General features: G+C 33.6%; 1 protein-coding gene across 2 annotated transcripts in view; it reads right to left on the bottom strand.

The window, feature by feature from the left end:
* Window positions 1-1070: 1070 nt before the first annotated feature.
* Window positions 1071-14980, bottom strand: part of LOC106469276 (S-adenosylmethionine mitochondrial carrier protein-like) — a 32898-nt gene continuing 18988 nt past the window's right edge. Inside the window, exons 7-9 of one of the 2 annotated variants that reach the window (XM_022397749.1) lie at window positions 9852-9916; window positions 8148-8221; window positions 1071-2170 (exon numbers count right to left, since the gene is read on the bottom strand). In XM_022397749.1, the coding sequence (XP_022253457.1) occupies window positions 2050-2170; window positions 8148-8221; window positions 9852-9916 (260 nt within the window). In that variant the 3' untranslated portion in view covers window positions 1071-2049. The remainder of the gene's footprint in view (window positions 2171-8147; window positions 8222-9851; window positions 9917-14980) is intronic. The other variant, XM_013929762.2, reaches the window with a different exon arrangement.

Genomic DNA, 14980 nt, shown 5'->3' with positions numbered 1-14980 from the left:
GTAACTGTTTAATTTATAGTAGTAAATTTTAGACCAGGAAAAAAATTCAAAATTAATAAAAATGTTGGTTTTCACATTTTGTAAAGAAAAAAAACCTAATGGTTTACTGCTGTATAAAGATGCTACTTTCACATGTTTAAAATGTTGTCAGTGAAAGATGGCACTATAGTTTATTAAAACTGCAAATGAAACCATTTGTGTGCATGAATAATGTTGTGTATAAAATTTCAAGTTGTTATATATATATATATATATACACACACACACACACACACACACACACACACACATGTCCCTGGTCTTCCATAATTAAACAAAAAATCTTTAATGTATGAATTTTTGTATGTAATTTATTTTTTCAAATAATTGGATCACCCTCAAAGAGCTGATTAAAAATTTGTTGTTTTACTAACTTACAGTACTGGTGAACATTTTTTATAACATATTGTCAGCTTTATTTTCTTCATTTACCATGTTATACAGCTGTTTCCACAAGAGGTATGTATTAACTCTAAAATCAGAAGTATAGAAATAATTGGTGGTTTTAGTCAATACAAAATCAATAAAATAGCCTTATAATGATAATAAGGTATACTTTGCAGAGAAATCTTCATTTGAAAAACAGTTTTAACTTCTGCTTTCAATGCTAAGCTAACCATTATACAGTGGGAGAATGTTTGAAAGTGATGTTTACCCTAGTTTCAGTTGTAAGCACAAGGTGTGATGTTTGTAGAAAGCAATTAGAAAGAGAGATCATCGAAAAAACATTACAATCCAATCAAAGGAGTACAAGAAACTGCCAAGCAAAAGGAATAATAAAGATATTTTGTTTTTTTCACTTTAACCACTTTCATTGGCTGACAGATTTAAATATGATTGATCAGACCTCAAACAATAAAAGCCATAAGAAACAGATGAACATTTATTGTTGTTTTTACTAAGTGTACAGTGTCGTAGAGGTCATGAACATGTTGAAAACCATTCTTACAGTACAAATCAAGATCGAAATGGAATGACCCTGTCAAAAGTATTCTTGCTTCAGGAAGAAGTATTCCTCAGCACTAAAAAATATTTTGAGTTTCACTGCAATTTAGGAAGAAAGAGACTAAACTCTAAACTTATGCTAAGTATTATATGAGAAATTGGTCTACCAAATTTCTTTATTGTTCAACGTTACCACCAAAACATGGCAATTTCTGTACAATTTACTCATGTTCTTACAACATTTTTGAATTAATCCTCATATTAACCCAAATGTATTTTTTAACAGTTTATCGTCAGATTATCAATCACAGTTATAAAAAGTTATCCAAAACCTAAGTAACAATTTGAATATTCAACCACCTTGCTCATCCTGAAGAAATGTGAATACACAGATTAAAAGTACTGAACCTCTTGACACAATTCAGGAAATGCAAATGGTGCCTAAAATTGGCCTCTTATGGCAGGTTTGCATTAATAGTCTTTATCTTTCAAAATTATAAAAGCATGCAAGGCTTAAAGTTAAAGCATTGAAAAAAGTGGAGATCTGTAGTGTTGAACTATGTTAGTAAATCAAGCAGGGTGAAAAACAGACCAGGAAAGTTTTTGACCAAAGCCACATAGGAAATTGAATCCTGGAGTTTAGCATTGTAAGTCCGCAAACTTATTGCTGTCCAGGAAAGTTACGATTTGTCATCAAAAGTGCCAAGAACACTGCAATCCATTGTAGCTAATATAAGGAACTATCTTGGGACTTCAAACTTAAACTTTCATCCTTTGTCGAACTAAACTGTTTTTCTTGTGTGAAAATCACAAACATTTTTGTGCTTGCATACGATTTATTGAATGCTGAACGATTACAAACAATTAAAAAAATTTCCTATAAAAACAATACAAACGTTTTTCAATCATTGACCTACAAACTCCTGTTAATTTTTTCTCTTTATTTCATGAGTGTCACACAAACATAAAACAATGTTTTTAACACAAGTTCAATATTTGAAGAACATTGAATAAAACTAGCAATGAAATATCTACATTTGAAACACTTAGTTAGTACTGAGGCATTTAGCCTAGGATTCTTTGATAATAATAAGCCCAAATGGACTTTGTTTCCTCATAAACTCCAAAGAAGATGGCTCCTCCCACCGATATCCACATGATCCGAGGAACAGCTCCAGCAAATAGTCTGTAAACAAAATACTTTGTCAAGTTGTAAACAAGCTTATACTTATTAGTTAATTTCTGTAGTATAAAAGACTTTAATACTAGTAATACATGACTATAACACCCAGTTTTGTTTAATTGGACACTCAACATTTCCCTTTAGGGCTTCTTCAGGAGTGTTCCACTCTGTTAAAGTTTTAGTAGAACATTCTTGAAATGTCAAGTATCCAATTAAGGAGAAAAAAACATTGGGTGTTATAGGGTCATTTATTAAATACTAAAACTTTTCTGTAGCATTTTGATATTAAAAATGAATGTATACATGTATGTATGTACAGCAATTACTCCTAAAAGTTTCTGAGGAGATTTACTTTTTTTATTACATAGACTGATGCAAGATGTAAAAGGAACTCAAAAGAAATGGAACTATAAAAGCATTTCACATTTTTATAATAAGTTCTTACTTCAAATTCTATGGCTGTTACATTTGTGATTTTAATGCAAGACAAAACTTTTATGCAAATTATAGTTTCTCGGTAGTGAATAACATGTATAAGTTATAATTTTGCTACACTGAAAATGTATTTCCGACAAGTACTTACTTCCACTCACGTACATAGCTACTCTCATTCAGTGCTGCCCTCTATTTGCAAAATTTTTTCACATTTCACTCCCATGTACCCCTCAATTCACATGGTTTAACTGATTCTCACATGCAAATTATCATGCGACAAACCTCCATCAATATGTGACTCCCACTAAGCTATTCTACTTAACTATCACTTTAGAAACATATGCAATGGCTGACAGTGGGGATGAAGGGTTGGAAGTGTGAGCAGAAGTAAGTACCTGTCAGAAATAGATCTTCAGTGTATGTATGAAAATTATAACTTCTGACAAGGTTCCATTCACATACGTAGCTAGAATCCTACACTGAATAGGTGGAGGGACTGGTGCAAGGGAGAAAGTAGATGCATCTGAAGGACACCCTCTAATAAGAGGATTATACGTGGGAGGCCGCACCACTTCTGTACCACATATACTCTCTGCCCAAATGTGGAAAAGGTGTGACCAATCCAGGCTGAAAATTATGAGGTGCACATCCCAATGGGAAAGAAAATAGTTGGACAGTGATCCTAACCAAAATATATTATAATTGCAATCTCCCTAATGAACAGAATGTGGGTAAAATAAGGGATGTGCCCAGATGTAGAGTGGCTACGACACAACAGAATGTACAGGGCAAGTCAACTCCATCTAAAACTTGACCACCAGCAACCAACAGCCATATGGGTGTAGGATGAGGTATCCCATTTGCATAACATGTGTGGGGACATATGATAATTCGTTCAGCTCTAAATCCAAAATTCAACTGCCAGAAACTGACTTCCATGCAGGGGTAGGATGATGGATCACAATCATTATGACAGTGCACTCAAAAAGCTGCAAAATCCCCATGGACAAACCCATGCAGAGATGGAATGTCCATTTGGAGGGCATCTTGTCAACTACACCAGCAGAACACCACCACCCTACTCTCAACTGAATGGAGTCTGTACGGTTTATATTGTATATCTCTCATTCAGAAGGATACCTCCATGGTCTATCACCCCAGCAGCTTGGAACTGGAAAGTGGTAAGGATTCTCTTACTCTACAAGAAGAAATTGGAGGGGGGGGACAAGCATGTGGTGGAGAGTCCAGAAGAACGTTCACACCAGAGACAGTGCAATGAGCGACCATGAAACCCTATTTTGAAAAACAGACCAAACATGATTTATTCAATCTAAAGAATGGCAGGGATGGGAAGCAATCCACCCTTCTGCTATACCCATGAAATCTATGGGTTAGTACTTATGAAGCAAATATATTGTGGGGAATAACCTATAAGTGATCTTGTGGAACACCCAATCTCTAGTTTATTTTATTGTAAAGAACAGTGTGTGTTTTGTGGCCATGGAAATTACAAAAATAATGTTAACATGGCATTACAGTGATGTTTTATTACAATTCTAAAGTGACTGAAGTACACCTGAACAGGCAACACTCGCCACAGAGCAAGGCCAATTGAATCACAAGCTGAAACTAATGGGTAAACGAGGAAGAGGAAAAAAAATGACAAACAGAGGAATGGTGTAAGGGAATGAAACTGCAAGAAATAGAGTCAATGGAAAGAAGCCTTGAAAGCAATGAAGGAACCAAACCATGCATGGAACAGGGAAAGTCATCCAGAACCAACTGAGAATAAAGGTGGAAGATTGCAAGAAACGAACTGATGAAAAGAATATTTCAAATAAGCCACCAAAGTGTAGGTTAGTAAAATCTATCCAGAACAAAAAGATCATATTGAGCCAAAACAGCCAAGAAAGCCAGATCGGTGATGGCCAGGAAGGATCAATTAGAAAGACCTGACCCAGAGTGACGTGGATGATCAAAATCACCTTAGGAATAAGTCTGACAGAATGAGAAAACTAATGTTATAAACTGGATCTAATCCTGTCTGAACATATTGACAGGGAGAGTGAGTGGATGATAAACTGGAGACCAAAAACAAAAAGAGGTAACTTGGAATTGAGAAAGGAGTCAAATGTTTCCTGGGAAGGAGCACTCCACAGAAGACAAAGCCACTGGAAATTTGAGGATTGAAAGGCCACTCTTTGAGAAAGAATGTGTCGGAACTAGAAAGGCAATCTGTAACGAGGAGAAAAGCACCTGGAACAGGACACGCCGAGAGATGTATGTCAAATATGTGGGTTCAAAAAGGGGAGATACACTGTCTACTACAAAGGGAACAAGAACGAGTGCCTCCTTGGTGAGTGAAATAAGCCACCACCATCAAATAGTCAGAATGAAATATGATTAGTCAAATCCAGATGAGGAAGAAAGTGAAGTAAAGCACACTGGACTGCTGGAAGTGCCAGGGCATTAACAAGGTAAGACCTTTTGTCCATAGACCATTGTCCCAAAGTTTCCTGCTGGTTGACCCCCCTCCCCTCCCCCAATTTTGGAGATGAACATCAAGAAAGAAAAACAAATCTGGATGAAGTGAAGGAATTGGTAAACCTGACAATGTGGGGGATATGTTCAACCACCAACACATATAGTTAAAGAGGGAAGGAGGAAAGTTATGAGGAGAATCCAAAGGAACCCTACCATAGGTTGTGCAGCGTCTCCTGAAAAGATCACAAATGTGCCAGACCTAAAGGGAAAAGTGCTTCCATAGAAGCTACATCCCCCAATGCATTTTAAACTCACTAGCAGTAAGATAGTTAACAGTAATGGTGTGGATAACAGAAAGCTCTAAGGAATGCATTTGAGGAGGAGAATGGACAGTATCAACGTAAGTGGATGTGTAAAAAGACACTCCCCAAATAGACTATTGTTAGGTAGGTAACAGAAAAAACTTATCCAACTGGAAAATCTAACCACCCAAGTTGCTTGTGTAAGAAGCAAATGAGTATGTTATGACCACCTCATTTGGTAGGAGCTAACCAAGGCCAGATGTCCAAGTAGTGGTGTTAGTAAAAAAACCCCAAAGTGAGGAAGTCAGGTAGAAAGCAGACCATCTGACAAAATATATTCGGAACTGAAATATGTACGAAGGACAAGGCACAAAACTGGTACCAAATTACGTGGTGAAAAACCTAAGATAGGGCATTCTCAGTCCTGCAGAAATTGTCAATGTGATTGTGATGAAAGACTATATATATATATTAAAATTGGGAAGAGCCAAAAGTGATTGAAGTGGGGACGAAAATCTGCCTAATGGTGAGCTAAAGCAAAACAAACCAAAGCCTGTGGAGGGTGAGATATGCAAGAACTCTCTCCTTAAAGGGAGAAAAAATTCTCAGCATGAAACAATGTCTGGAGAAGGAGATGAAAATTATACTGTGAAATGTGTCAAAAAAAGGTTGAGGTGTAGGCCTAACAGATTCTGCAGTAGAAGCCTGAAAAGGCAACCCATAATCAGGAGGAGGAAAACTGACAAAATCTGGGTTGTCCTAAATGGATTTGGCAATTGTAGGAGGAAGGTGAACAATATTGGGAGAAGGTAGGGCAGACCAAGGCCCCCAGGGGTCCACACAAACTAAATTAATTGTAAGAAGTATAAATTATAAAGAATTATGAAAATGAAATTGTCAATATAATGTAAATTTGAGTGTGTAGTGAAATAAACATGTTTATTAGATGCTTAGTGTTGAAAAAAACAAGATACTTAACCTAATTATCAATTTACCCATAAATGAACTACAGCTAAACTAAAAATAACAGACACTCATTAAGCGTAATCGAACTGTGCTGGACATAGTATATTACTACACTTTAATTTAAAACACCCTAACCTAACAATAAGTACGTACAATATCAGGAGAAGAAGTTTGTGCAGACCTTGGCTTCAGGGGTCCACACAAACAAAAGTAATATGAGAAGTATAAAAGATAAATAATAACGAAAATGAAATAGATGTTATAAAGTTAAGTAAGTGCGTATTGACAAGAACATATGTATTAAATGTGATGTTTTGAAGAAAATGCAATATAATTAGCCTAATTTATGATATACCAGTAAGATCAATTGCAATTAATCCTAAAATAACAAAGACCCATGTTAAGCCTAATCTAATGTTAAAGGACAAAGATTACAAATAAGCTCTAATTTCAAACCTGAACTTCACTATAAGTATTGACCAATCTAACTAAAGTTATGTTATTGAGCTCACATAAGTACAGATAATGATATTAACAGTAAAAATATTCAAAAACCATAACATCTCATCTTTCCAAAGTCAGTGGGCCTCCAAACTCAAGTCAAGGCCCAATGAAGGTCAGCCCATTGGACAATTAATCTCCTGATGAAGTAAAGCCAATAATTCCCTTGTCAAGGACTGCCACCTGAAGCCTGTGTAAATGTGCTGATAGAAGATATAACCTCCAAAGTGGTAACTTAGAATTAGAAATTCATAATTTAAAATGAATAACCAAACACAACCGTGTCGGCAGAAAGAAATAAAAAGTAGAAAAATTGTGTAATGAAGTATTAAGTTCCGTAACTGAGTAAAAATAGAAAATAATTCCAAAGTGGAATTAGTTGCAAATATTAATACTGTTGAGAGAAATGAAAAAAAAAAAAAAACTTAAAGAGAGCACAAACTAAATGTTTGAACACGAGCACAGTCAAATGAGAAGTGATATTTAGGCAGAATAACAATAGAGGGAGTCACATGGGTGTGTGGCACTACTATAGTTGGAGGTTTGTTGCATAATAATTAGCATGCAAAAATCAGTTAAACCATGTGAACTGAGGTGTGTGTGGGAGTGAAAGGCTTGTGACATGCAAAAACATTTTTTGCAAATAGAGGGTAACACTGACTAAGAATAGCTATTTATGTGAGCAAAAGTAAGGTACCTTGGAAAACAATCTACAGGCAAAAGAAAAAAAATCTTGGTTATGTTTGACTAACAAAATTGAAAAATACAAAATTATTATGTTATCAAATTAAAAAACAACTTTAATAATGTTAGTTTTAACAGATGGCATTAAGAAAGATATTCAACATTGTTCAGATATACAAAAAAAAAAAGAATTTTTCATGATGTGTGGCGGCAGTAGGAGAGACTACAGCAAGCCACCCCTCAATAAAATCTGTATTAAAAAATTAAAACAAGAAAAGAAGTTTCAAGAATTCTGTATTCCAAGAGGCTATTAAAGTATTAATAAATGGATGAATGCTGTAGAAATCAGTTTTATTTTGTATTTATAACACCTAGTCCATGGTTTACTTCCTAAATACTACATTACATGTGCCTATGAAATTTAGAGTGCAGACTCCTATCACGGAAGAAGCTGGTACTTCTCCATTTTATTTAGTTCTTCTGTGAAATTTAATAAACTTTAAACATCTATGTTATCTTGATGAGCCTAAAATCTTAATACTGGCCAAATTTACTAAAGTAATCACAACTCCTCATATATCTTGCTCTTCTAATAATACCCGACTTACCCTCTGAGGCCTTTTTCTCTCCATACGTCCCTTAATACTGGTAAAATATGGCCTTTAGAGGTAGAGCTCCCTTTCTGGAAGAAAAATTAACAATCAAAATATCAATAAAATCTCTGCTATTGAAAACACTTTATTAACCAGCAAATCACTTAACTAATGAACTAGTATTTTTGTTATTTAACCCCAAGATATTTTCTGAAACCTACTGTGTTCTAATGTTGTAGTCTAACTGTATGTAGAAATCCTAACACGCTCAATCTAAGTAAGGTTCTAATGTTAATGATACTATAAATAACATTTTTTAGCAGCCTATACTTGTTTATAGGGAATTTAGATAGCTATGCACAGAACACATTGAAAAAATAATTAAAAATTAATTAATACATCAACTGAAAAGAACTATGAAACATCAAAGATCTTAAGATTTTAATTTGAAAAATGGTGTGAAGAAGTTGACATTCATCCTGCAACAAAATCTTGCGACTTTTTTGCAATAAAGACACAAAGAAAGAAAATCATTTTACATACACAGTGAGACAAAATAGTAAGACTGTTAATTAATTATCTTGTGTTCTTGACGAGTTCAGTTATTAAAAATCAAAATATATACAGTATACATCATAGTTATGGCATAATATACATTTTATTAAACTGTCAAGGATTACAGCATAGTAGGCATAATATACGTTTTATTAAACTGTCAAGGATTACAGCATAGTAGGCATAATATACGTTTTATTAATCTGTCAAGGATTACAGCATAGTAAATTTTTCATGAAATAAGCTCTTGCACTATGGTGGACAATTTTTACTTACCATAATCATTGATGATTTAAAAAAATGGTGAAAAATTCAATACATCATATCTCATGTTTACAAACTGGGTTATTAGCACAAATATTGTTCAAAACTATTTCTTAATAACAGTCAAAGTCTGGGTTTTGATAGGAGTTGAAATGAAAATACGTAGTTAAATACATAGTTCTACTTTCATTCAATATTTTATGTGTCTTGTGTAAAAACACTATTCGTATTATTTTTTTGCCTTTTGTGCATAGTTTTTCTTAAGTTGGTAAACAGTTTTACTGTCAGTTTACTGTAGTTTCAAATTTCACCAAATGTTTAGAATATTTCAATAAAATGTATCTATTTTAAACTTCCAATAACCGTTTTACATCATTTACAGTAGCTGAAAGAAAAGCATGTAAGTAACAAATGAGCCATTGTGAACATCAAGTGTCAGAGCTCTTTTTATCTGTCTAATTATCACTTGATTCCTTTAATGCAACATCTGTTGGTGAGAGGTAAACAAATGTTATCTTTTTTAAGCCAAAAAACTGTTGACACTGGAGAAATTAATTTTTTTTTTAATGGGAACATTTGTTCAAAGATTCAACACAGTCGTTGAAACAGAAATTGTTGTTTCCATAACTTTTAGAGCTAAAACCATTCAAAAAGAAAACTATAGATATAAATTGAGATCTACTGATTTTATAAACATATAATCTATCAGGTTTATAAAGGGATAAAAAGGTATGATCATAAACTTCATTTCGATACACCTAGTTTTGAATATAACAAGTAAGTAAACCAATAAATTCAGAAAGTGACATGTATATTGCTTCATGGTTTTATATACAATTTCAACTAAAACTGATTATATTTTATTCTGTAAAAAAACTACAATTAAACAAACTTACACACCTCTGCTAACATGATTCGAGTTTTAGCAACATCTAATGGGGTTGTAATTCCTGAAGATATACAACCTGCAATACAAGAATTCATTTTATAACAAGTGAAAAGAAATTAACTTAATCTTAATAAACAAAATCAGTTATATATATTTTGAAACAGGATGCGCCATTACTGTGTTTTATTATACATTGTCTTTGACTCTCCTCCTCAATTTATTTTCTTCAACATTTTAATTACTGTATTTTAGAGACTGTAATCTAAGTAAGAGGGAGTTTTTCATATAATAATTACTAGTTGTTTTTTAAACTGCAGTTTCTTTCATAATTTAAGAAACTCGTAAATATCTTTTTCATTTCATCTATTACACAACTGAGACTAAATTTTAAAAGGTAAGCTTTTCAAACTGGAAATATAAATTAAATTAAAACAAAAAAATATTATAAATACAAAATTTGATGAAATAAGGAGGTTAATAAACAGATTTAAAAAATTTTTTTTTTGTGTAACAAACCTTGGATCAAGATGAATTTAAACTGTTCATGCTACATAAGGTGTATGATCACTCTTGGCAAAGCAATAATATTTAGTTGATGAATTAATCATGATATTCACTATATTCAACAACATTATTTACTTAGTGTAATATATAATAAAAAATGTATGAAGGATCCTTTCTACATTGGCTTCAACTACTTAAAAGTTAAGATGGCAAGTACATAACAAAGAATATTTATTTTAGCAACATAATATTTAAATACAAGCTTATCTCAAACATCACACTGTGCTAAAATATCTACACTCAGATGAGAAAATAAGTCTCCAGAACTGAATCTGATTACTTAGAAATGCATTATGAAGTGCCACAGTTTACATAAACTAGAATATAAGGAGCCCCCAACAGCTGCTGAAAGAAACCTTTATATTCAGATTATCAAATCAAACACCACCAACCTAGGCCTGAATACTCACACTTACGGTCAACACCAATAAGAATAAATGGAGACCAGTTGAGGGGGTGGGGGAGTGAAGGGAAAACATACAAACCAGGATGACATTCACAATCCACCAGGTCATTTCAGTTCCAAGAGTGGGTCTCCAAAACAAGTAAAGGTCGACAGTCCAAAGGGAGAAAATACTTAAGGGTCAATCACAGTTGTGGAAAAGGAGCTCAAGTAATAACAGACACCAGTAATCTACCTATCTTATGTGCTAGAACTAAGGAAATATCAAATTAGATTAAAACATATAGCTACGAAACAATCATCAATTCATATTTTAACACACAGGTCCTGGTGAAAGTTCACATACATGATTCTAGAAGAAAAGATAAAGTCAATGATCAAGGCACATCTTCCCTGCAGATTTTATTTATAAATATATATAAGCTTTTCTTCTGTTTCAAAACAATTTATAGGGCTACCTAGATTGTTTGTATTTTTTTACTTTATGGTGACTTAAATTGTTATATAAAAAGTTGATAAAAAACAGTTCTCAGCTGATGGTTTCTTGTTGTCCAAACAGAGCAAAACTAATCTAAGTGACTTAACCAGCTACAAAAAAATGTAGGAAAAGGAAGCATCAGTTTTAAATTTTTACTAAAAGCCTTTCCTTACTGATTTGTTTTCATGCTTTCAATAACCACATGATATCAGATTCTGATTGCAAAAAAATATACATAAGCCTTACTTTCCTGGCATAATTAAGATTTCATGGTTTGCAGCTATGATATATTATATTCCTTACAGTTATGGGGGGGTAGAAAGAATACATTTCAGAAGTACTTGTTTGAAATTCATTTAAGTACTAAAAATGTATTGTTACATATCTGCTTGTTTGTTAATTTCCCATAGAAATTATTTCCGAAGTCCTTTCTTGATTAAAACTAGCTTATCCTTTCTCGATACAAAATTTAGTAATACACAGAATTTCCACAGTCACTTTAAACTTAACAACCTTTTATAACACATGCTATAAATCACAGTGATTCACACACTTTACTTATGGTGCCTACTGTTCGCTTGACTCAATTATCTATCTCCCCTGGCTTTCTTTGTCAGGCTTATATATACTAAAAAAGAAGGCATCTAGATCACACTCGAGCTGGTGGGCAAATTCATGATCCTTTGAGAAACTCCAGCATGCATGCTCCCAGCATCATGTAACTTCTGCTGTCATAACAGTATAATTCAAATCAGGTGGACTTATGGAAGAAGGAATAAAAAATTGCCATAAGGAACACTGTGTTGCGTATCTGCTTGTTTGTTAATTTCCGATATAATTTCTTTCCGTGGAACTTCAGCGATACAAGTCCCTTCTTGATTAAACCAGTTTATTTTTCTCGATACAAACTTTTAGTATACAGTAATTCCACAGTCAGTACGGAAAAGATGTATCCCACATACTGGGAGGAACCACCATCCATGAGAAACAAAACAAAGTGCCAAGAAATTTCTAAAGTAACAAATATAAGACTGCTCAAATGTTGTAAAGCACAAAGTAGAAATGAAGATGCAAACTGAAGCTAAATACAAGAAAATAATCAAGTTCAAAACAAGACAACATAAGATTACAGTATTGAATTCCTTCTACACACATTCACAAACACTCTGATGACCAAAGATAAAAGTAAGAATTGACACATGTTAAAATATTGCTTTCTAAGCCTAGGTAGACTTCTTTGCATAAAGTTAAGATATTGTTTCCTAAACCTATTTAGACTTCTTTGAATAAAGTTATGTTAAGTAAGACAAGGAACATTTTAGACATAGCATTGTATACAACAAAAATGTAAAAATGAATTCAACTCCAAAAGGTATGAGACAATCACTATAATGTTGGAAGGTCTAAGGATTAAGTTTTGTTACTGAATAAGAATGTAATGTTTAAAACAAAGAGATGAAAAAAATCTTTTCTGATGATTGAAACTTTGGTGTAACATCACACACGCATGCACGCACATACACACAAACAAACTGGGCAGCCTACTACTGCTCTTCAGAGATTTAAACAAGAAAATACATCATAAAAATTATAAGAAGAGTACACAGAAGACTCTGTCTTATCGATAACTAAAATCATTTGAAAGTATAGGTTAGGGATCATTGGAATTTTATAATTAATTACATTCAACTAATTGATTATTCTCATGAGACTTTGATATTTGGAATAATCAAAAGTAGTAATAGCCAGAACCACTAATTTTGATTATGTGATTATTTTCCTGAGTTATGATACCAATTGATTAAGCTGAACAGACTATAATCCCAAAATATGATAAATAAAGTTTTTAAATGAAAATTAAAAGACATAAGTTAGATTTGTCCTTGCCACAAAGAATACTGTAGAAAATTTATCAAAAACTCCTTTTTCCCCAAATGAAAATGGAGGAGAAGATGTTTGTTAAAAATTTAGCCCCCCCCCTCATCAACCAAGAGATTTCTTTATGAGCCGAAATAATAAAGGAGGAAAAAATCATTTGCTCTTCACTGTTCGATAAAAAAAACATGGCTTACCATAAGCAAAGAAAAAAAAAAGACTGTTTTGCTTTTACTGCTTGCTTTTTGAAGGCAAAAGCTTATGGACAAAGACTGGCTGCTCAGATCTCAAACATTTATCAGAGAGAATCAGCAATCACAAAAAAGCCTAAAGCATATTGATAATTTAGTTTCTTATAAAATGTTTGGCTCAATTAGACTCAGGCTATCCTGTGTCAGTCCAAAAGCACAATGAATTAGTAGACAAAAATAGGCACATATTAAAAAGTATCATTGAAACAATATTATTTTGTGAGACACATGAACTTGTATTAAGAGGGCATGATAAATTGGCAGCATCAAATAATCGTGGAATATTTTTAGAATATTTGGAGGAAATGGCTCAGCTAGGTAGCCTTCTAGAAGACAACTTGAAAAATGCCTTTAATGCAAAAAACACACCAAAGACCATCCAGAATGAGCTGATCGATTGCATGCTTAACATCTATCAGAATGAAATTAAAGATGAAATTTCTAATGTAAGTTACGTATCAGTTCAAGCAGATAAAACTACTGACATTTCATGCTGGTCCCAGTTTGTAGTTATTTTGCAGGATGTAAAAGGCAGCCAATCGATTGAAAGATTCACCTCATTTGTCGAAGTTAGTGACAGAACTGTAACTAGGCTATGCACTGTCCTGCCGAGCATTTGCAGCAGTATAAAGTTGTGGGAAAGCTTAAGCGTACGATGGTGCTGCTGCTGCTATGAGTAGAGGTCAAGGAGTAGTGCAAGAGCTTATGAAAGAACATTATCCTTATGCAATTCACGTGCACTGCTACGCTCATCAACTGAACTTAATTTTAAAGAAAGTTTGCTCTTCAATCAAACAAATACGAATTTTCTTTGCTATCATTTCCAAACTTAGAACATTTTTTAAGTTCTCCCAAGTGCAGTGACATCTTGCATGAAGTTTGTGGACACACTATTCCAAATTCAGTTGACACTAGATGGATTTTTCATGGAAGAATTGTTAGCTCTGTTCTTGAAAATAATGAGAAGCTGATTGACGCATTAGAGAGAATTATGAATGATGAAAAAATGGATGATCACAGTATAAGTGAGGTAAGTGGCCTTTAGAATTGGCTTAATGTCAACACAATTAATCACTTGTTAGCTTTTTTCTACGATGTGTTGAAGCATGTAGCTCAAATAGAGTAAAAGTTACAGATGCATTGTAACACTTTGAAGTAGAGATACTTAACATTCGCGCAAACTTGCACAAATATTTACCAGACGATTTGGCTAATGACAAAGGCAATACTCAGTTCAGAAAACAAGCCCGACGTGATTCACTGGAAAATTTAGAGCAAGATGCCAAAGCTGTTTGTGATGTCATAATAAGTCCAAGGAAGACCTGTTTTCAAAATTCACAAGTCTTCTCCTCATTTGCCTTAGTTGATCCCTCAAAGTTTCACTTGTAAAAAGATGCCTTTCTAGAGGAAGTTATAAGCACTGTCTAAGCCAGTGGTCGGTAACCTATGACCCGCGGCAATAATTTGGCTGACCCGCCAAAAGTTGGCTTCACCATTGCAAACCCATAAGGGCACAATCATTGTTCAGTTCAAATTTCTCGGCTATGTGAGAAGAGCAACGATATTAAA

This window comes from Limulus polyphemus, unplaced genomic scaffold, assembly GCF_000517525.1.
Source record: "Limulus polyphemus unplaced genomic scaffold, Limulus_polyphemus-2.1.2 Scaffold3390, whole genome shotgun sequence".
Lineage (NCBI taxonomy): Eukaryota > Metazoa > Arthropoda > Merostomata > Xiphosura > Limulidae > Limulus > Limulus polyphemus.
The sequence above is the reverse complement of the archived record's forward strand: the minus strand, read 5'-3'. Positions and strand labels throughout refer to the sequence as shown.